The 23,640-nt window shown below is 39.5% G+C and overlaps 1 protein-coding gene across 1 annotated transcript in view; it reads left to right on the top strand.

Annotated features, from left to right (window-relative positions):
* The window catches only part of sh3bp5b (SH3-domain binding protein 5b (BTK-associated)), a 48,092-nt gene extending 32,580 nt beyond the window's left edge, over positions 1–15,512 (top strand). The window contains exons 4-9 of the mRNA XM_042425036.1: positions 3,436–3,600; positions 3,763–3,893; positions 8,376–8,418; positions 9,680–9,899; positions 12,044–12,412; positions 14,749–15,512. Of these exons, the coding sequence (XP_042280970.1) occupies positions 3,436–3,600; positions 3,763–3,893; positions 8,376–8,418; positions 9,680–9,899; positions 12,044–12,412; positions 14,749–14,975 (1,155 nt within the window). The 3' untranslated portion in view covers positions 14,976–15,512. The remainder of the gene's footprint in view (positions 1–3,435; positions 3,601–3,762; positions 3,894–8,375; positions 8,419–9,679; positions 9,900–12,043; positions 12,413–14,748) is intronic.
* The last annotated feature ends 8,128 nt before the right edge of the window (positions 15,513–23,640 follow it).

The following is a 23,640-nucleotide window of genomic DNA, read 5'->3' as shown; positions in this document are numbered from 1 at the left end:
TTAAGACAGTCTCTCCTTTTTTAAGACATGCTACAGCTAAGCGGTGCCCTGCCAAAACATTCTGGGTGGAACCCGTGCTCTAGAATTATTGTTCCGCATGTCTGAGTAAGTGGATTATAAAACTATTTTAACTATTTTGGGTCACGGAGCACACCAAACCGAGGAAGTTGCCAACCAAACGGCTCGGCATGAATACACGTACCCTTACACCCCTACTGAGAACAGAAGCAGGCGATGAGTTTTGTCGCTCAGGAACACTTTCAGAGGACAAGCAGATATCAATCAACACGTTATCTTTTGCAGAAACCTTCCTGTTAGACGACAGGAAACGAATAGATTTCCGTCTGAACGATCGCTGATGTGACACAGACGACCTTAACACAGGAAAGCAGAGACGGTACTGTAGGCGACACGTGGCGCTCTGTAGGATCCAGTCAGCATGTGCGTCCAGGCAGCGTGGAAAAAAACAAAGCCGAGCACATGACGGCAACAAGGCCGAGGCTGTTTGGATCGTGCTGCGCCGGCATGTTGATGACCGTCGATAATAGAATTACAGCGAGCATGCGGTGATGTCAGAGCGTCTGCAGACTGGAGCTCGACTGAGAGAGCTGATGAAACTGCTGATGACTGACATGTTTTTATAGAGATGCAGCGTATTAATGTTGCATTGATTGCATCAGGATAATGTGAAAAAAACACATCACTTTGGGCATTTTTCATTCATTTCTGACACTTTATAGACAGAATTATTAATGGATTAATTGAGAAAATAACCAGCAGCAAAGTTTGCATTGATCGACATAACTAACTCCAGCTCTGTTTGTGTTATAATCTTTACACGCCGGTACGATATCTCCAGACTCGATGAGGAAAAATGTTTTGTAAATGAAAATAATCCTCAGCAAAGAGATATAACGCTGCTCACTAACTTTTGTCTCTGCTAACCGGCCGCTTTGCTGGGAAACGTTCTCATCACCTGCGGTCCATAAACGCACCGTCAGTAGCAATGCATTCTGGTTGTTGTAGGATTACCCTTTAAGAGCACTACAGTCAGGTTTCTCCAGTCATAAAGCACCAATTTAAAAAATAATTGCACATTTCTAATATATAGGTGACGTAGTTTTAAAAAAAATCATCATATTCACAGCGGTGAAGTTTCCCTTTAACTTTGTCTTACTTTAAACCACATTTGTTCATTTTATTCAGTCCTTTGTGCTTTCTGCATTGACTCATATATCATTAACATACATCACTGTAAGGCTGAACTTTTATGTCAAAATAATCCAACTTTTGAAATCAAAGTCAAATCAAACATTGGAATAATTATGACAACATTAAATATTTATTAACTCTTAACCAGGAAGTCTCTTGCTAGAGAACAGCTACACATAGTCATATGAAAACGTGCAAAATCAATTAATTAATCAACAAATGTTAAAGGAGACATATTCTGCTCATTTTAAGGTCATGTGCATATTTATATTCTGCGTCTTTAATGGAATATCTTTGCATTATTTATAGTTCTAAAAAAAAATCCTTATTTATCTTATTTACTGGCTGCTCAACAGGGAATTTGATGCTAAAGCGTCAGATAATCTTTTAAATGACTGTGTGGACACACTGTGGATTTTAGCCTCCATCACTTCCACTGAAAGCACATTTGAAGGATCTTTTAATATCCAGCATGAAGAGGAGGAATGATACTAGATAGACTTGACAAATTGTGAGCCTGTCCTTTTAAAGCACATTAAGTAGCGAGAGACATAAAATCAGACTCTAAAAGCAACTCTAAAAAGCTGAGTGAGTAGTTTCTGGAAGGTGGACAGGTTGGTGCAGTCACCCCAGGTCTGGTGCTCGGTCCCGGATGGTTGGGGATTTAGAGGTTGGCGTGAGATGAACGGAGGCGGCGGGAAGGAGCGTGTGAGTGAAGAGAGAATGAGTTTGAATCGGATCTGTTGAGGCTGAGCGAGCAGGCAAACAGCAGAGTTTTTTTTTTTGGATGTACTGGAGTTTATTGAGGACTCTGGGCGATGGACCGTAAAGAACGCTATCGCAGTAGTTGAGTCTGGAGGTGATGAAAGCATGGATGAGGGTTTCAGCAGCATGAGGAGGGGGAGGAGGGGGGGGGGGGGGGGGGGGATGGGTGGAGGCGAGCAGTTTTGGTGATGAAATTTGTGTTTGCTGCTGATTATTGAGTAAACCACTGAGTGTCTGTTGTTTACAAGTCAGACTTTTTGAAGAGATTCAGTGTGTTGTTAATGTTTAACTTCAAAATGTAACGGACAAGTGGCAAAAAATTTACCAGATTACTCATAAATATACTGTAACTACATTACTAACAGCCTCTATAGTGGTGAAAACAAGTCCAGGCTGCTAACGAGAATGTATAGTGGACTTTTGATCTCTTTTACATCCTGCAGTGGGTTTATTTATGGGTCTTACAGAAGACAGTGGAGGTTTTGGGTTTTTCTTGAATAGTCTTTTCATCAAGTCATTCATTCAGTTGCATGTTTTAATATGTTCTAAGTAAATACTCAGCAAAAACTTGAGTTTTTCCTCATAAACGGATCAAATTTCCTCGAAACAAAGCTCGAACTTTCTGCTTTCAGTCATTTGATTTTACACATCAGATCAAACCTCTACAAGAAAAAACACACACACCAGTCTCGTCTTGTGTTAGTAGTCGCAGTGTGTGACGCCTCAGCTTCGTTTCAGTCAGATCAGTGATGTCAGCGTCGTCTTCTGTAAGAGGCAACAAAGAGCTTTGCTGTAAAGTTTCTATTTTTTACACTTTAAAGTCTGATTTGTGTTATTTTTGGCCTGTTGTCTGCATCAGTATGTGTGTGTGTGTGTGTGTGTGTGAATATTCAGGTGAAATAACAAAATGCAAAAATTACAATAATTATTCAGGTTCCTTAAGTACTAAAGGTTCATTTAGGCTTTTACAGGAGAATAACTTTTATAAACTAGATTCCTCAGATTTTAAACTTGCTGAATAGTTCATTTCAGAACTGTTTCTCTTTTCCTGAAGGGTTTTAGGAATGAAAATGGTTTCTGCAGAAGGGAAAACCGCAGAGAAATATGAGGAAATATGAGGAAAGGAACCATTTCAACACAAAAAAAACCAAGTCATATATCCCACAAAACAGCTCTGTGGATGACAAGTGTGTATTATATTACAGTAGAAGAGGCTACATACATTTACAGCTGAGATGTGAAGATTTAACCTGGTTTCACAAATAAATTCTTCTTTATTATTATTATTATTGTTATTATGAAGTCACTGCTCCCTAAAGACAATATGTAACATGTAGAAAATAACTTCTCCAGTGCTCTATAAATCAAGATGAAATATATCAAAATGATTCGTCAATGATTCGCTTGATAACTAATTTTGATGATGGACGATCTTCCTCTCTGCGTCTCCTCCCTCAGGCTCAGCTGGAGGCCCAGAAGGCCACGCAGGACTTCCAGAGAGCCACCGAGGTTCTCCGGGCGGCGAAGGAGACCATCTCCCTGGCCGAGCAGAGGCTCCTGGAGGAGGACAACCGGCAGTTCGACTCCGCCTGGCAGGAGATGCTGAACCACGCGACCCAGCGGGTGAGGAGGGGGGAGAGGGCGGTTTCAGGTTAAAAACCAGTCTGTTAGGTGTCGTATTTAGCTGATATTCTTATATTCAGTAGATTGAAAATACCACAGATGAACACTCAGAAACGGACAGATGACATAATGATGATGTTGAGTTCTGATTGGCTGTTGCAGGTGATGGAGGCGGAGCACACAAAGACGAGAAGCGAACTGCTGCATAAGGAGACGGCGGCCAAATACACGGCGGCGATCGGCCGCATGAAGCAGCTGGAGAAGAAACTCAAACGCACCATCAACAAGTCCAAGTAAGAGCTTAGAATAACCCAGCCAATCAGAGCTCTCCGCTGCTGGGATTAATAACGCTGACGTCATCTTCCTGTGTCAGAGCCGGAAAAAATAACAACAGAAAAAAGGCAACAAGCGCAGATGAGACTGACGCAGTAGAGGTTGTTGTCAGTCGACTTCCAGAAACTCTGACATCAACGTGTTTCTTCCAGTTTAAGGCCCACCTGGGACTTTAACTGGTCCCAGCAGCTGCCACCACATCCTGTATCGACTGAAAATGACATCACTACTGATTTGTTAAAGTAACATGAACACAACGTAATAATAACAATTCAGTCTGATTATCTGACCGTTATTTCACTTTTAAATATCTTTACTTCAGTGCTTTTGTGCTCATTTAATCATCACATGTAGGAAATCATCGAAAGCTGCACAAAGTTAGTCGATCAATCGATTAGTCAATCAACAAACTGTTTTGATAATTGACTAATTGTCATTTTTGAAGATAAAATTGTCCAGCTGTGGCCTGTGAGACATTTTTCACGATATTCTGACATCAACCGTTTACCAAACAACTGATCGATTAATCAAAAAAATAATCAGCAAATTAATCGATAATTAACCCTTTCATGCATAGTGGTCACTACAGTGGACAGTATATATGCATGGGGGTTTTGATGGTTTAGTTGCACATCAGCCAACACAGTGGACTCTAGTGTGTCGTCCCAGACGCTGCCATCCACTGGCCAGCCTTTGTAAGTGCAACACAAATTACTCAAAACCAAGATGGCCGCCGGGATATCTTGCCAATCCTTCTATAGTAATAGACTCTTGCAGTTAAATAAAAATTTGTAACATCAAGTAACAACTAAGGAGTAATACAATTGTAAAAATTTCCAAGTATTGATTTTATGTTGGGAGAAAATGACGATTAATCATCTGTCCACCAAGTGGGACAAACTCCTTGAAAAATGCGTGTTTAAAGAAATATATATAATTTAAGTTTAAATATTTTTTTCATGCCTAAAGAGGAATAAAAACACTTGACCTGACTCATAATTCATGCATGAAAGGGTTAAATAATCGTTAGTTGCAGCCCTAAAGGAGTCAAAGTCAGACTTTTATTCTAATTAGCAAATTTGATGCTTTTGGCATCTAATCAACAAACTAAGTAACATATTAAATAGAAACTAGTGTTTAGTGTCAAGTGATTTATTAGTTTCATAAATTTCTAATTACAGTGACTGTTAGCCTTGCTAGCTTGCTGGCTAACTGTGTAGCTAACGATGCCCCAAAGTCCCAAAAAGCCCCAAAAAACAAAACACAGTTGAAGTGAACTGAATAGATTATAAAGATCTCTGAGTTTAACACACGTTTTGTGTTTTCACAGTATTTGGAAACAAATTAACATGATTAAATGAATCTACAGTCAAATCATAGCAGTAGTGTGTTTTCAGCTAGCTTTAGCTTCCGTCCTGGTTTTATATTTAGACATTAATTGTGTTCTTTGTCAGACTGACATGATGCAGCTGAGTCAGATCTCACTGTGAACAGACTCTGAAGCAGCCTCACCCAGCCTGGGTGACGTAAGCTGCAGACGGAGATCAGCAGTGATGTCATCTGTTGTTGCCCTCAAGTCTCCTTTACAGACACTTGAGGGATTGATTGTTAGACACTTAAGATCCAGAATCTTCTGTCTCTCCGGCAATCACCAGAATGTGAAATGTGTCTTCTACCAGACAAAAAACCGTCCAGACAAGTGAAACTGTTTGAGTGCCAGATGTTTTGGTATTTGGAATTCATCAGACCACATCGCGGGTTTAACAGCTGGATTTTTATTCAGATTGCTTCAGATCAGGGTTTTTTTTTCAAAGCAGCGTGATCAGATTGCACTTCTCTATTCAACTGAACGACTCTCTGAAGACTGAAACTTATCCGTCATGACCACATCTGTTTATTTTAAATAGTCAGGTGTTAAAGGGGAAGTCTGACTGAATCCGATGAAGTCACGAGTCGAGGCCCGTCTGCGATATCACAAGTTTATAAGAATGATATGACTGCTGTGCTGCACCTCAGAAACTTTGAAATGAAACAGAGATGCATAAAAATTCCAGGATGCAAAATTCCCCCTCATTATGTTTTTAATCTCAGTATCTCTGTAGACGTCTGAGCTCATTTCATACACATTTTTTTAAAATTTCTGATGTATTTTTGCTCTGAACTTCTCACCTGTCATGCAACCATTTTATGGGTTTTCTGTTGAACTCTGGAGTTTTTATAGATACTGATACTTTAGTGAAACCATGGTTGCAGCTGCTGCTAATGCTAACGACCAAGTTCTTAACTGTATTCCAAATAAATACATATATCAGGTCTGGTGTCCTAAAGACAACAAGAGCTTTCAGTGCCTGACTGAGAGAAGCAGAATTGGCATTTATTGGCATTTATTTATAAGAAAATGTCACAGTTTTACTTGCATAAAAGACACAGTTCAGAGTAAATGTAGCTCAGAAAATGCTTCCAGTTATAAAAAATGTGGGAGAAAAAGCTGAATGAGCTGCTAGAATCTCACTGAGTAAGTTAAAAAAAGAAGGAATGTTAAATGTTTTCACTGCAAATTGTATTTTAAAATCCAACCTTTTCATGGATTTTGTGTTTTTTCTCATTTCTTATTTCACTGAAAAATAAAAAAACTGAGACTGACTGTAGAAAAGAGAGAATATAAGGCATGAAAACACTCTGCACACAGATGGAAGCTGAGATGATGTCATCTTTAATGCATTTCTTTCTCCTTTCTTCATTATTATGCTGTCAGGACCTTCGAAACTCTTTTCCCTGTAGAGTAAAACTATGTTTGGAGCTCAGGGGGGTTTTGTTTCTGGACTTAACCTTCAACTAAACTTTAGTTCAAGTACTGAGAAGTTACATAAGACCCTCCCTCAATTCCCTCGTCTATACCTCATCGTTTTAGAGCCTGCGGACGAATCGTCAGCCTCCTTCTGTTACTGATGTTTTCCAGAGGCGGGAAACGCGTCTTTGGCCGAGAACAGTAAACGTAAAGACGACAGTGAACAGTTTGTGTTACGATGTTGTGAAGCAGCTCTGTAGTTATTAAGAAGCCTGAAAAAGTATTTAAATAACAGCTGAGTTTTCTATTAGTTGTATGTTTCCTTGTATATTAATGCAGAACAGAACTATTTCCATTAATGGTTAACGGCTTGTCTAAAAAGGGTCAGAAAATAGTGGAAAATACCCGTTATAATTTCTAAAAGGTCATGGTGACATTTTCAAATGTCTTGTTTTGTCCAAAATCCAAAGATATTCAGTTTACTGTCACATATGATGCAGAAAAACCTCCAATCTTCACATTTGAGAAGCTGCAACCAGCAAATATTTGACTCCTTTGCTTAAAAAAAATGACTTAAACGATTATTTGATTATCAAACTAGTTTAAAAATGGACACATTTTCTGCAGCTCTTAAAGACTGCGGACTACTAAACAGAGTTACATATATCATCCCTTAAAAATTAATTTCCTAACGTTCTTCCAGTTGTGTTCACTTCTATTTTCCGAGCTTACTGTCACATATGATGCAGAAAAAACCCTCTAATCTTTACATTTGAGAAGCTGCAACCAGCAAATATTTGGCTCAATTGTTCAATTATCAAATTAGTTTAAGAATAAACTAATTTACTGTCGATCGAATAATCGTTTGCAGCTCTAAAAGACTGCGGACTACTAAACAGAAATCGATATATTATCTCTTAAAAATTCATTTCCTGGCGTTCTTCCCGTTGTGTTCACTTCTATTTTCTGAGCTTCTCTGTTAGAAGTCAGAAATCAAATCCTGATGGAATAAAAAGGTAAATGTGAGACTCTGAAACCTTCCACAGCACACCTACACAGCAGCAGCACGTGTGAAGGATCAATGCTAGACTGTTCTATTATCACAGCGAGGTAAAAATAGCAGCCTATAAATAAATATACAGTACAACGACTCCACATGAATCACAATGTTCATGAGGAATGAAACTATTTTGTTATATCGTCTGTATCAAATGTTTCAGCTGCTTCCTCGTTCTGTTCATGAAACTGGTGACATAATCTTATGAGGGGAAAATAAAGTATAAGTAACTTTTATAACCTTCGGCGGGTGAATTTTTCCGGCTGCACTTCACTTCCTGCTCTTGTAATCAGAAGCGACGTCTTCAGCGTATCGATTTTTCTCTCAGGATCCGGACTAACTGAGCCGTCAGCTGCCGCCTTGCTGTGTGTTGCCTCAGCAGGGGTGTTAATCCGTTCTGCATCATCCAGCATCACACACCCCCCCTCCTTTATCTCCCTCCCTCCTCCACCCCCCCCAGCCCCAGGTTACCATGGTGATGATGTGGGTACTGCTCTTTTTCTGGGTTATTCTGTATTTTTCCCCTCTGATCTAATCTTTTCCCTCTCTCTCTCTCTCTCTCTCCTCTGTCTCTCCTGACCTCTCCTCCCCTCGCAGGCCGTACTTTGAGATGAAGGCCAAGTACTATCTGCAGCTGGAGGTACGTGATATAATCATTTACTTCCTTGCTGATCCCCTGTAAAGGTTATGAGGATGCTGTTCTAAACACCTTTCACCAAACACTCCAGACGTTTAGACTATTGACTCTCCGTTTCAGGGCTGCGGTGTTGATTTTCTCCTCACGTGCTGTAGATAACCGTGTGCCAGCTGTGAGCATTGTTAAGAACAAAGAGCAACATATCAGTCTGCCAACACAGTGTTTAACAATAACATGCACGTTATCTAATTAGCACTAGTTAATAAGTAGCAGAGAAATTGCTTTGATTGCGGCTGTTTTCACTTTCATACGGACTTGAAAGGAACGCTGCACTGAAAATCTTTTTTTTTGAGTATAAAACTCTCAAAGGCGGCTTTGAAAAGTTAGAGTTTTGCTCCTTCGCAGAGGACTATAGCTGCAGGCTGGTTAGATTCACTGCAGTTATAAGAGTCACTATATCAAAATATCTACACAGGCTTCTGTTGATCCATCTATTCAGTAGGTTTCAGATTTTTGCCCCTTTTTTTAGGCGCTAAAATTGCATTTTCACATTAAGGTTTTGAGGTCAAATGGAAGAAAAGCATCACCAATAAAAATTGTGTGTTTGGTCTCATTCAGTCTGTATTTTAAGCGTTTTTATTCAGTAGTCTTAATAAATACCTGCTAAATTGACAAATTGCAGTGACGTAAAGTGATTAAAAGTAGGGTCAAAGCAACAATTGTTTGTAAAACTGTAATAAAACTGTATGGATCAACAGTGGAGAAGTGGATTAAGCTGCAGTCGCCAGTCGTCCGAGCTGACTACAGCATGAAGGAGCAAACTACAGACTGCAGGTGGTGAATGTTTGATGCACAAAACACTGTTTTTTTTGTGGAGTTTTCCCTAAATGTGGGGCCAAACTTAATGATAGAGATGGATGGAAAGTTAAAAGAAAAACCTGAATAAATGAGTAGAGGAACATCATGAATGCAGATGTTTCCATACAGGACACGAGGGTCTTACTGAGTGGTTCGATGAGTAAATCAAAGGTCACCAGATCACGAGACAAACAAACCACCATCATCAAAACACCAAATGAAGGAAGATGTTCTGGAAGAGCATTGTTCATCTCTCCTCTAGACTTAAAACAGTCTTTGAGAATCTCGTAGCAGACCAACATGGTTTTTCATGCCAGGTCATAGACTGAGAGCCTGGTGGTGTCGTTGTCCATCCGTCATGATGACCCGCCTCTTTCTCCCTCTCTCTCTCTTTTCTTTCCTCCAGAACCTGAAGAAGAATGTGGACGAGCGACAGGCCAAACTGTCCCAGGCCAAAGGCGAGTACAAGACGGCTCTCAGGAACCTGGAGATGATCTCCGACGAGATCCACGAGCGACGCCGCAGCTCCGCCATGGGCCCGCGGGGGCGAGGCGTGGGCGCCGAGGGCGACAGCGTCTCCGGGGACGATATCTCCAGCTTTAAGATGGAATCTGACGGGATTTCCAGTAAGTACAGGAACCACTGTCTACATAAACCGCTCTATTTATGGCAAATATTGACATGAACCGCTGTAAGCTGCTCGCTCTTCAGCGTGACTCAGACAGTTGTCCTGACGAGATAAAAGGCCAATTAGTAAAGGTCAAACCGTCTCATGTTGTCACTCCGCTGTTGACCTCCACAGCAGCTGCTCACCTGGTGACTGTAAATGTCAGCTGTAATGAGATTTAGTCACCGTTCTGTTGTCATTTAGCCTCCATCGGTGTTAAATCAGGGCAGTAACTTTTAGAATAGAAATAGAGAGAAAGAAACAGATTTCATGCCTCCGTGATAATGAAAAGATAAACTCTTGTAAAGCTGCTTTTCCACCTGGAGCCACTTGTGAAGTGGAGACCGACTCTTAAGGAGCGATGCTGACGTCATTATCTCACAGAACGAGCTCTTGTGTGTTTTCTATGAATTCCTGGTTGTGATTCTTGGAAAGTCTGATAAGGTTAAAAGTGTTTCAGAGAAAAACAGGAACAGCGGATTCAGAGGATTGTTGACAGAAACAGTTCAAGTTGATATGAGTTTAAGAGTCTGTCTGACGGGCTCGCAGTCACACATGAACATGTGAAATATCGCATTCATTATCCTAAACTTTACCCTCAAACAGCCCTTTGAAGATGAAAGAACCAGAAAATAAAATATGTCCTCACTTCTCAAGCCTAAAATATGCTGTTTATTCAATTACTGTTTAAATGATCACAAAAAAGCCTTCACCTCTGCTGTGTAAAGAGTATAACAAATATATACACACAGTTTTCTACAGACATGAACGCACCACGACTGATTTCATAATATCCTCAGTCACTAATGTGAATTAGCAGCTGCACATGTTCAGCTAATTAACATACCAGTCACTGTGTGCATGAAGATGTTTCTAATTAACAGTTCAGGCTGTTAACTGACTGACTTCTGCTGTCCAGGAATTAACCAGCAGTATATTAAAGGGTCAGTTCACCCAAAATATAAAAGACATCTTGGGGGCTGAAAGAGGAGCTAGAAAAGATGTGGGGAGTGAAGGCAACAGTGGTGCCAGTGGTAATCGGAGCACTGGGGGCTGTAACCCACAAACTGGGAGAGTGGCTCCAGCAGATTCCAGGTACAACATCTGAGGTCTCTGTCCAGAAGAGATACCCTCAAACTCCCAGAACTCTGGTAGAGGACTTGAGCTTGAGGAAGACACACCACCACTCCCCATGGGAGGATTTTTTTTCTTGTATATAATCATAAATATATCTTTGGTTTTATATGTCTATGTTTTAAGGCATTTGTTCCTTCAGCACCACCTGAGCTGCTGCCCTTTTGGCCCTTCTGCTGCTTCAGGAGACCCCTGGACCAGCCAAACCCGAAAGTCCTCCTTCAACACTTGTGTCCACTAGCGTGTTCTCGGGTTGCTGCCCAGACAGGCAACAATGACCTTCCAGTCATAACTCTGATAAGAAATATTCCCTATAGAAAAACTGTTGTCATTTGAGTGAACTGACCCTTTAAATTTAAACGCATTGCTTCAGTTGTTTGTCAGTAAACTGTCCAGATCGGTGGCAGAATATGCAGAAACAAGCTGAAGGTTATAAGTCTGCGGAATGGAAATCTACCCGCTGCATCCTATCGGCCTTGACTATGGAATAAATAGGGTGGCGTTACCATGGTAACCGCAGAGCAGTAGAGGTGTCCAATTCAAGGCAGACGGCGTGATTATAAGTTACAAGATAAACCCGTTAAAAAAAAAAAAAAAGGAGAGAGAGAATGAATGCAGCTGCAGCGAGCGCTGACGGTGCTTTTGTGTTCTCTGATTTATGTCTGGGAAAATGAAACACCTCCGCTGACAGTTTAGAGTCGTCTCAGTTCTATTTATATCGCTGTTTACTCACACTCTTTTTTTTTTTTTTCTCTCCTCCACATCTTCACCTCCTTCATCTCTCCTTTTTCTCTTCTCACCACTTTCATCCTCCCTTCCTCACCTCTCCTCCTCCTCTAATCCATTTCCATCCTTCTTTCCCCTCTGTCTGTCTCGTTCCCTCCCTCATCACCTCATCCTCATCATCTTGCTCCCTTTGCCTCCTTTTATACTCCTCTTCCTCCCTCCTCTCTCCCTCCCCCCCTGCAGTGACGTCCGTGTGTTTCGAAGACGAGGCGTGTGGCGGCGGCGGCAGCATCATGTCGGAGGAAGACTCGGAGACTCACTCCACCTGCAGCCTGGGTTCGTCTCCCAGCAGCCCTCAGGAGCTCCTGTCGCCCTGCCCCTTCGCCAGCTCTTCTTCCTCCTCCTCCTCCTCCTCCTGCACATCCTCGTCCTCCGCCTCTCCGTCGCCCACTCCCTCCTCCTCCTCGTCCTCCCCGGCTCCTCTGTCCAGGCCCTGCAGTCTGGACCTCCCCAGCACCGTGTCGCTGTCCGACTTCGGCCTCATCTCGCCGGTGCTCGGGCCTCGCAGCGAGTGCAGCGGAGCGTCGTCGCCTGAATGCGACCTGGAGAGAGGTGAGAGATGGGGAAAATCTTCGTGTATCAGAGACTGTGTGTTTCAGCATAATAAATCCAGATGAAGATTTATGAATAATAATAAAACACAGACGCAAAAACATAGATGCATTTATCAGCTGGATGTTGGGGGATTAGTAATTTTTAGTGTAGTTGCAGAAGTGTTTTTTTATGCCTGGATTTTCGTACATTTTATAAATTAAGATCCAGTTTAGATGCAATTTTTCCTCAAACCAAATGATGATTATGATAAATAAATTGTCCCTAAAAAGAACTCAACAATAAAATAAACAGCCTTTGTTTTGCCCCTCCAGTGTTGAATTCAGCCTCCTACAGCACATGTAGTCGTGATAAGTTAATTCAACAGTAATACACAGAAGAATCGGCCTCTCTGATGTATTTGCTGATATTTGCTCATCGCTGACCGATAAGTAAAAAGAAATTACAGCACAGAAATGCCCAAAGATATGTTTTCCACCAGAGAGCACTGATCAGTTCATTTTTAAACTGTAAAATGTCTTGTTATTATACACTTACATATCTTGGTCAAAAATTTCCACTGCTATGCTGACGACACTCAGCTCTATCTCAGTACCCCCCCGGTCTCTAATCAGCTGCCTACAGGAAATAAAATCATTTTCTCTGTAAAGCGTCCTTGGGTGTTTTGAAAGGAGCTATATAGATCTAATTTATTATTATTGTTATTATTAAAACTCTTAAATAAGTAAATCGGGTCATCAAGAATGTTAGTTCATATTTGTTAATATCAAACATTTCATATTGGTCAATATATCCTAAAGCCTCTCAAATATTGATATTGCTGTAGTAGCGGTCGGGCTTTAATAGAAAGTAATTGCATATGTAGTTGATTATTTTCTGAAGAAATGGGTGTGTTTGTACAGATTGATAACAGCTAAAACAAAGATGAAATAAACAAAATATAAAACAAACTTGTAGGAAAACTGACTTGGTTGGTGCATGAATCTAACTGCACGTGAAAGCCTCCATCAGCAGTAAAATAGGTCTGTTTGTGTACGGCACGTGCCGTTACACGGGGGCAGAGAAGAAGAAAACAGGGGAAGTGAGATGGATGATGTTTGTAAATCTATTCTGGGTAAGACGTACGATGTCCTGCTCTACCTGCTCGGCTCGCACCCGCTCCGCTGCAGGAGCCTATTAGTCAAAGTGACAGCGAGCCGAGTGCTTCACCTGCACAGACAAACACATCTGCAGATCCTCCATGATAGAGGAAATGAGTTCACTACACCTCAGTCAGTCTTAATAAATAACTAGCTGTGTTTGTGTGTGTCCAACTGTTATTCACATGAATGAGATTTGGACCAATACGGTATTTCTATGATGTGTTTTCCTTTGCTGGTGTTGTTTCACTTTTAGGGAAGAACATTATTTTACTTTTTCAAAAGCTAGATCAGTGTTTCTAAATAATTTCACTGGTTGTTGAACATGTGTGGGCGCAGCAGCTGCCACTATCAATGAAGATCTGGGTACATCTGCTAAAAACTAAGTTGAGATTATGTCTAAACTTAGTTTTTAGCAGATTTAGATTTGAGCAGGATTTTAAAAATTCTTGATAATGAGCCTTTAAGACAAGGCCAGTTTATTTGTACAGCACATTTCAACAACAAGGTAACTCAAAGTGCTTTACATAGAGCATAAAAGGCATCAAAACAGAATATATAAAAGCAACACAAGTAAAAAGACATATAAAAACAATTAAAAAGTGTTAAATTTGGAAATAAAAAAGAACCTAAAAAGGGAATAAGACAGATAAAACAAGAGAATAAAAGTAACAGTGCAGTGTAAAATATTAACCCTTAATGTGGTTTAATGAAAGGCAAACAAAAAAAAACACAGAACTAGCAATTATATTTGGTAACCATTCTTTAAACTTAGCTATTAAAAAGTTGTGACCAAGATATAAACTCAGTGGGACATTTTACATTTAAAAAAACATCCTTGTTGCTGTATAATTATGGGTAATGTTTTACCTAAATTAACTCAAACATAGCTTTGGCATTTCTGTACTTGCAAGTGAAAGTTTTTAGACGTGTAGGTTGTATTAAATACTCATTTAAATGCTGAAACAGCAGTTATATGTCATGCAGATGTCTAACAACATGCAACCAACATTAGCTTAGTTTTCATCTTGACATCTTGCATCGATGCTTAGTGGGATTTTTTTTTATCCTCCGAGGAATTCAAAATGTTTCTCCACCCATTAGAGCTTAAAAACCTTCCTCTTGTATAATTTATGGCCGTCATGCTCATGAAAAAAAGCAGCATTACTTATTGACTGACCTTCTCCTGTGCTGCAGGTGAACGGGCGGAAGGTGCAGAGGGGGATTTGGACAACGCTCCCGCCGCCGCCACCAACAACAACATCAGCTCCACATCCAGCACCAAGAAGAGCTTCAGCCTGGAGGCACGCTTCAGCTTTCTGAACCTGCGACGCCCGCGCGCCGCCAGCGCCAAAAACACGGACAACTGTTCCCAGAAGGCCGAGGCCGGGCAGAGCGGCGTGGTCTTGGTCAAAGGAGTCTGAAGAATTTAGATTTTGACTCTGCCTCGACTCGTTCTGACCTAAATTCTCTGATAAACTATTATGAGCTGTTTATAAGCTACCTGCCACAACTGCACTCCATTTCCAAACTCCATGGTCAAAGACAGACTTTGAATGTCTTAGTCGGTGTATGTAAAGTTTCCTGTACATCTTGGCAGCGTTGTTACCCCCCCATTTCCCTTTTATGAAGGACTTTGCACCTTTGGACTCTCGAGCCTGAGAAATAAAGAGCACTGTTATGTTGAAAATGTGTTGGTGAAGGGTGAAAACGCTTCTGTCACAAAAGCAAACGTACACTAGCTGCCTGCGTACGACCTTTTGACTTGGGGATCATCTTAAAACTGTTGTATCCTTATTGATTAAATAACTGGTATAACTGTTGTTGAAATTGAGAATTTATTACTGTTTCAATGGCACTTGGCATGCTTTAAACCATGCAGAGGTGATTTGTGTTTAGTTCAACAGTTAAAGGAATTTAAGTCACATGTGGAGATGTTCAATAAATAACTGGTCTCTTAACCTCCTGCTATACGCTCCTGTATTTGATATGTGACTTTTGTTTTCTTGATGATTGCTCTCTACTAGAAAGGCATACATTTAAAAAAAAAAAACAAAGTTGCTGATATTTAAGCACAAAATGTCTTCTCAATACAAGAAAAGTCACATTGCAGGTAAACGTATAAAAAAAGCTGCATGTCGTTGCTTAAAACAATATTTAAACAGTAACTTATACCAAGCTGAAACAGTGTTTCACTGCCCTTTCTGGTTTAAAATGATGCAACTTTTGAAAGAAGAAATAACAGAATTTTCCTTTGACAAAATAAAGTCAAACACACTTTTGCACAATTCAATACACTGCTTTTGCTGCCACTCCCTCACCATGTCTGGTATGAACAGTAGCTAATGGTAGCAAATTCTGGCTAAAGTTAGCAAAGTTAGCAGTTAGATATTGCTCTGTAGCTGACTTTAGTACACTGACTATCACACTTTATGCCACTGTTGCATGTTTTAGCTTCTCACAGGTAAACATTTCAATGGTTTTATCACAAAATTTAAAGAGGAAGTAACAAAACAGGGAATTTGAAGCTCCGTTAACCTGTAATTTCCACTTGTGACCACCGTTCAGCTTACAGTTTTGAGTTTGTCGCACCTTTTAACCACACCCAACAGTGATGTCACAGTGTACTGACACACCCCTGGAGTACACTCGTACATCACTGGAGGTCATCAAAAGATTTTCAGCTGCTGTTAAGTTGCTCTTTAAGTTCTGATGGTAAAATTTAGGTAATTAAAATGTTTTCCTCATTGGAACACATTTTTAAAAAAAAATGTTTCAGGAAGTTAAACTGGAATTGTAGTTCTTATGTACTGTTGATTGTATTATTGTTAATATAATATTTTTATATGTAATATTTTGCTTTTCCGACGTGGTTTGACTGATTTCCTAAATACATGTACATCAGTTCATCACAGGTACGATTATTATTATTAGGTAGCATTATGCGGCAAATTAACAGTTTTTCCGGCAGTTTATATCTACAGAAAATCTGCTCATATGAAAACATTATTTTGGCAACTAATGTTGTGTAACTGGGCCTCTGTCTTGTTACACTCATGAAGGTCTGGGAAAATTCAAAAACAAGATGTGGCTGGAAAAGGGCAGAGAAACAATGGATACAGAAACAACCCAAAAATTCTGAGTAAAAATAACATCTAATGGGTTTGATTTAATTATTTAATTTTTTTGGCTTGTAAAAGGTTCCATCTGTTCTGTGTTCATAATCAAGTAATTGTTGAAAATTTGAAAACAAACATATTTTTGGCAGAAACATGGAAAAGAAGTCCAAGGTTGAAAGTAACTGAAATTACCCTGAAATGTATCACTCACAGCTCCATGTTTCAACTCTAGATCTAGCTGTACAACTACAGAGGGTGGTGGCTCACAAACTGAGAACTGAGGTGTTAAACTGGATGATTGAGGATTTAATTTGTCCACTATACACTCCAATTTCTAATTTATCAGTGCTGCTTTTATGTGGCGTCTGAGAAATGAGCCTTCGCCCTCTCCTGGTCATGGTGTGTCCCTCAGGGCTCCGTACTGGAGTCCCTATCATTTCCCACAAACTCCATCTATGTAAGCACCAGCAGCTTATGTTGAAAAACAAAGCAATATGAGGACCTCTATGCTAAATATTCTCACAGTAAAAACAGGAATTTTTGAATATAAAAAAGGAGAACATTGAATGAATTTGGAGAAAAAAGCATACTGTTTTTGAAACCAATGGTGGATTATGTTGTTAAAGAATTTTACAGGCTGACAGAATGATTCATAACATTGAGGGCAGTTTTGTGTTGAATGTTTGAGACGTTGTCACAATAGTTTGACTTCTCATAACAATTTTCCCTGTGCAGATGCCATATGAGTGAAGTATCAGGCTACGTAACTGGTTCCTTCAGCCCCCTTTAGCGTTAGCATTAGCATACTTTAAATGAAACCCAGATTTACTGCCAGTGCTAGCCTGAGTTTATTCCATTGAGAGGTTTAGTGATGAATACTGTCAGCCAAAGGATTGTTTTTCAAATGTGTTATCTGCAACCAATAAGGGTAATTTAATTAGTGCACTCACGTTGGAAATAATTTCCTCACTTGTGCCCTCAAAATGTTTAATTTGTTCCTTCAGATTTAAGGATAAAGCTGGTGATATTTATTTTTGTATTCAACAAATCCCATGAAAAGACCCAAAACCAACAATACATTAGTCTCTCCAACCTTACCAAACCAATACTCTGACTTCTCTACCCGGTTGGTGGCATTCAGCCCAAGCCCATTCATTCCTACTGAAGATGTAATTTTTAAAAAATGTGTCACAAAATAATAGTTTCATTTTTTAAAAATGTTGTTGAGAACTACTTTTAGTGGTGGATTAATACACATTTGGAACTCCAGTGAATTGTGATTTTCAGACAATTTCCTTATCCTTTCACAGTGTTGCATTATCCTTTTCTTTCCTTTTGTTCTTTTCCTCCTCAACTTGGTTTAATTACAGTTTTATTTTCATCTCAGACTGAGATACATGTAGATAAACTCAGCATGTTTTTGGTTGTTACTGTGAACACAATATTGTTCTAAAATTCAGATTCAAGGTTAATAGATCAGTGACATTTTCCTACCCTCCACAAGAGAGAAGCCGGGGGGTAAATTAAGTAATTTGAGAGCATAATTTAATAATTTTTGGACATGAATTATCATAAAACTCTTCACCCAAACACCTGCCAAGTAGAGAAGTGCTTGACTATGAGAAAAAAACCAGAAGGGTAAGATTTTACAAATGGTAAACATCTGCGTCATCACCGTTGTAATGCTTTTAAGAAATGTAAGTAAGGAAGGTGGTAAATATGTGCTGGCCTTTTTCCTACTGTTATCTTAAATGTGAATTATGTGTGTGAACGAAATGTGATATCTGTATATTTCTGTACATCTGTGTCACTTTTTCATGTGGAATTAAGGATATAAAAACATGACCAGCCTCCTCTCTTCTTGTAGCTGTACTGTATGTGTGCAGAGGGTGTCCAGTCCTCTGCATCGTCTCTCAGCAGCTTATGTGCCTGTTTTTCAGATAAAGAATAAAATAAAAGGATGTTCACTTCATTGTCATCCTGGTTCATTTGAAGTTCACTGGTTCAGCTTGAACTGGACGTCTTTTATCCTCATAGACTCGGTCATGATTTTGATTTTTGACCTCCAGTGTGACACAGAAGGGCAGCACACACTCATGAATAAACAGTTAAGTTTCCTAAAAGTAACTGCATGATGGTTTGCTCAGTGATTTGGGTAAGTAAAAGGGTTATTAAGCAATTTGACTTCAATCAACAACCAGTTGGAATTTCATTAACATCAACCAGCATCTGGCACATCTTAGGAGAAGCTGTAAACAATCCAAATGATCACATTACAACACCACATACAACCTCCTGCTGCTGGAAATACTTACCAGAACATCAAATGTGGATTCATCCACCGCTGAAAATAGTCCCTAACAAATGCTCTATTCCCTCCTTTTTGAGTTATGTTAGCTAAACATCACAGAGCCCAGCTGTTTAGTAAACTACTCAGCCTTTTTTAAAGAAACAAATCTAAATTAGGAATTATTTAGGAAAGCTAAATCAGACATGAAAAGGGTCACAGATCTGAGTAAAGGTTATATTCAACATTACATGTACTGGAGTTTAACCCTAAACTCTTGGTTCTGTGTAGAAACTGGTGAGCTGAGATTCACAGCTGGTACCAAGTCAACCTGATCAGATACCTTATGAACAATCTGCTATGACAAGCGAATATGTATTAAATTCAAAGGGCAGCAGTTGTGCTGCATTTACAAGACAAACTAATAACTTTATTTGCATAGCACCTTTAATACAAAAAAAAAAAAAAAAATGCAGCTCAAAGAGCTAAATGTTATCTTCACATCCTCTCAACTTTAAATTCATTTGCAATTAAGGAAAAATATGAGATTTCTATCACACGAAGCATGTGATTAAATATGCCTTGCCATAGAAGCAAGTAATTATGTTTCCAAAGTTATTAAAGTATATTTCAGTCTCACAGTTATTGTCTTGCAGAGACAACGTGGTTATTAAAAAAAACTTTATGAGCTTAATTTCCAAGTTGTCACCGTGGCAACATGACGTGACGTGACAGTGGCTGCATGTTGTTTCTTACACACGTGCTTGTAACAGCTCAGTCGACTCTAATTCGCTTACATAACCATTTCTTTCTTCTTTTTTTTTTTCCCATGACCGTCTTCCCCTTTACACACTTAAATCAACCTTTCAGCCTGTTTACTTGTCAGTGTTGTTGACACGTAGGGATGATAACATCAGATAAAGCTCATGTCTCGTCAGTGTGTCGCCTCTGGCAGGCAGCGACCCCAACCCTATCCTGTCCCAAAATAAGCACATTATTCTCGTTCATTATTTTAATCAGTTATTTAAAGATAAAATTCTGTGTACATAACTTTGGGAGGAGGGTGTCGGTGTTTGGACTCTGCGGCTGAACAAATGTTTCTCTTCCTGTATGAATTTACTCTGTAAATTAGAAAACAGCTTTGCTGCTGTAGATTATCGGGGTGCTGTGACCTCTGTACTGCTAGTAGCTGATGACAGCATAAACAGTATAAATCTATAAATATAAATGTTAATGTCTTCAGTCTGAGGAGCTGTGACTGACACATTAACCGGATTTTAACCCCTCCACTCAACAACATGTTCTTCTTCTCTGTGCAGAGTTTGTTTTCACATTCAACTGCTGAAGGAGGAAAGTTTCTCTGAGTTCACTTTAAATCTCAGTTACACACGTGTAGCTATGAGCAGGATTTGTGACATCACAACTAGTTTGGAGACCATCCTGGTCCAGTATGTAACTTACACACAAGTGTGATGTGGAAACTTGAAGCCTCCAGTGCACAAACACTGAGAATGGACTTTACAGTGAAAATGAACAATGTTTACATATTCATATATTAGTCCTACAGTCCCAAAATGAATCTGAGGGGTTAGCACATGATTGAAATCACATCATTGTTGTGTTTTTCTGGTGAAATACTGGACACTTTCTGATTTTTGGGCCTGCATCCCAAGATATATATCAGTCTTTGTTAAACATAAAGTATCCCATCATCAACATCATCTGAAAAAATCACGTGAATAACATCCCTTCATAGAGCTGGTTTGTTACTTCTCAAGTACTCCGGATTCGTCTACTACTATAATTAAACAAGCCTGGGAAGATGAGCTTGGTATTGAGATCAAGGATCAAATATTAACTAACATTAAGTCTTGCTCGATAAACGCTAGGCTCCAACTGATCCAGGTTAAGGTAGTTCATAGATTACACTAACCTCTCTCCACTATGCAATAGATGTAACGGCGCAGAAGCTACTCTTGCACATCTCTTCTGGACTTCCCCCAAACTACACAACTTCTGGTCTCTCATTTTCCGATGGCTTTCCTTTGTCTTTAACATCATTATAACACCCGACCCTGAAACTACTCTGCTAGGATACTCCAACACTTTGAAAAATTTGGATTGTAACATATGTATTGCTTTGATTCATGGTATGATGATTGCAAAGAGATGTATCCTGAAACTGTGGAAGTCTGATCTAGTTCCCAGTTTGAGACCCGGCTGAAGGAACTCATAAGCATCCTGCATGTGGAAAGACTGAGACATGAACTTTCTGGAAACACTCTGAAGTTCTCCAGGATATGGAGTCCAGTGCTAGAGCACATGAAGGACCAATGATACTCTCTTTACCCTCCTATCTTGCTCATGTACCTCTTTGATAATATGGACAGCTGTACAGTGGAGCAGATGGCATTACTGTATATATATATATATATATATATATATATATATATTTATATATGTCTGTGTCACTGGTGGTTCTTCTCTTTTATTTCCTCATTATTGTTTATTTACTTGTCAATGTCTCCTTGTCACTTACTTAATGTAACTTAATTTGAAAATCTTCACAAATAAAAGGTTAAAAAAACAAAACAAACATCCCTTCATGATTCAGAAGTACATTTGAATGAATTTCATTCCTATCAAAATAAAAGCCCCATTTCCCTCCCAAATAAATCGATGAATAAAAAACAGAACAGACGGGAGCAGGTTTGATTTTCTGTATTCAAAGTTTGAACACGTCACTCTACCCAACATTTAGTGCAAGTTCTGCAAACATTACATCATCACTCATTCAGCAGGTTCCTGCAAGATTGTCCTGCTGCATCTTTCAATGTGTCGGCTTGTTGCCCAATTAAAAAGACGTAACCGAATATGGTGAAATAAGATTATGGTATTCATGACAGTAATCATTCATCACTATTAAACAAGTAGACATTTGACAGAAGTGCTTGGCAATGTATCGTTAAAGCTATATTTCACTCTGGCAGAACATTTCAACCTTTCACCCTACAGACATAATTATCTCAGTTACAGTCGTCAACCTGTCAGCACTGGTGTTATTTTGAATTATTTTAACAGCAATTATGGGTGAAAATTGTCACAATGCTCCCGCAGAAAGAATAGCTTTACTGTGAACCAGGTCGCAGTTTATCACTGTTGCAGCTAAATTACATAATTTGCACATGAAATAATGGAGACTTTGTATGTTTACTGAGACAAATAAGACAGATGACTCTACGCTACAAGGCTGCTCTCTCAGCCAGAGCGTCTGGTCGACATAATGAACATCATTTAAAAAGGTTTATGTGCAAGAAAGTGACAATCCTGTTTGAAGCCTCTAAATGCACAGCAGCCTATTAAGAGGATAGAAAACTCAGCTAATGAGTTGATCAGTGATTTGACAAGCAGAAGACAAAAAATTTGCTCGTTCTTCTTCTCAAATGTGAGAATTTGCTGCTTTTCTCTGTTTTATATCAGAGTAAAATGAATATTTTTAGGTTTCGTATGGTTGATCAGACAAAACAATTTGAAAGAGTCACCTTGAGATCTCTGGGGGGGTTTTGAGGTTATAAACTAATCACTTATTTGAGATTTAATGATCATTTCTTGCAGACTGTTGCTGTGGCAACAGGGCGCTGTGCACTGAGCGAAGACAGTTGAGTTTTTAACCGAGGTCAACGGCTTTCATCAACAAACTGAGTTTGCTCAGTTGTCATCATGTGACCATCACCAGCTCCATGACAACTGAGTAAACTCATCATTGCTGATGAAGACGTTGTTGAAAGTACCAAAAAAAGCTAGAAAGTGGACCTTTAGTTAAGAATATCTGTCCAAATACTGTTCATAAAGGTCATAAATAGACTTTCATTCATTTACTTTTCAAATTGGCTTCTAGATAAAAAGTCAAATCGATGCAACGCAACAGAGAGAAAAAAGGTCCACGGTTCTGTTTCCTTTCGGCAAGTCGTGACGCAATTCAAAGGAAGTCCAACTGAGAGTCAATGACATTTGTTACTTTGACTCACAGTTAGTAACTGTTCATGCACACATTTTTTGTCTGAAACACAACTCTGAGTGTGAAATCTGCTGACTGCTTCCACATGACGCAACGTAAACTCTACGTGTATTTTCATTTTCAGCGTTGCCGATGTGTTCACAGCACATCTGAGGAAGAACTGAATCTAATACACCAGTTCACTAAACAAGACTCGGTTGCCAAGGAATTTGTGACTCAACTACAAAGCTTTGCTAGTGTCGTAGAGTTAAGCAGCGTAGAATATAGCGACTACATTATTACATAACAGACTGCTGATGGGTGAAAACAGTTTGCAGTGTGGAAAGTTTCCATACTGTAAACTGAGGAAACAAGGTGCACACAGTCAGATGGTTCTATGTGAAGAAACAAAGTGACAGATTCATTCCCATGTACTGTAAAAATAATTAGAAATATGTCAACATAAAAGTAAATAGAGGATGTGTACTTGGCAACACGTTACAGTTTTTTACCTGTAAAAGGTTGATAGCAACAGTCATACATTTACACACACACACACATACATACATACAGGTACTTTATAACACATACACTGTGTGATAACTGTCTCCAGCAGTGCTGAGTGCTGACATGAGGCCTGTCAGTGAAATCAGGCTGATATTTCTCACTCCGCCGTCACATCCACA

Source organism: Thunnus maccoyii, chromosome 10 (assembly GCF_910596095.1).
Source record: "Thunnus maccoyii chromosome 10, fThuMac1.1, whole genome shotgun sequence".
NCBI classification, from domain to species: domain Eukaryota; kingdom Metazoa; phylum Chordata; class Actinopteri; order Scombriformes; family Scombridae; genus Thunnus; species Thunnus maccoyii.
Note: the sequence above shows the minus strand (reverse complement) of the source record. Positions and strands in the feature narration are given on the sequence as shown.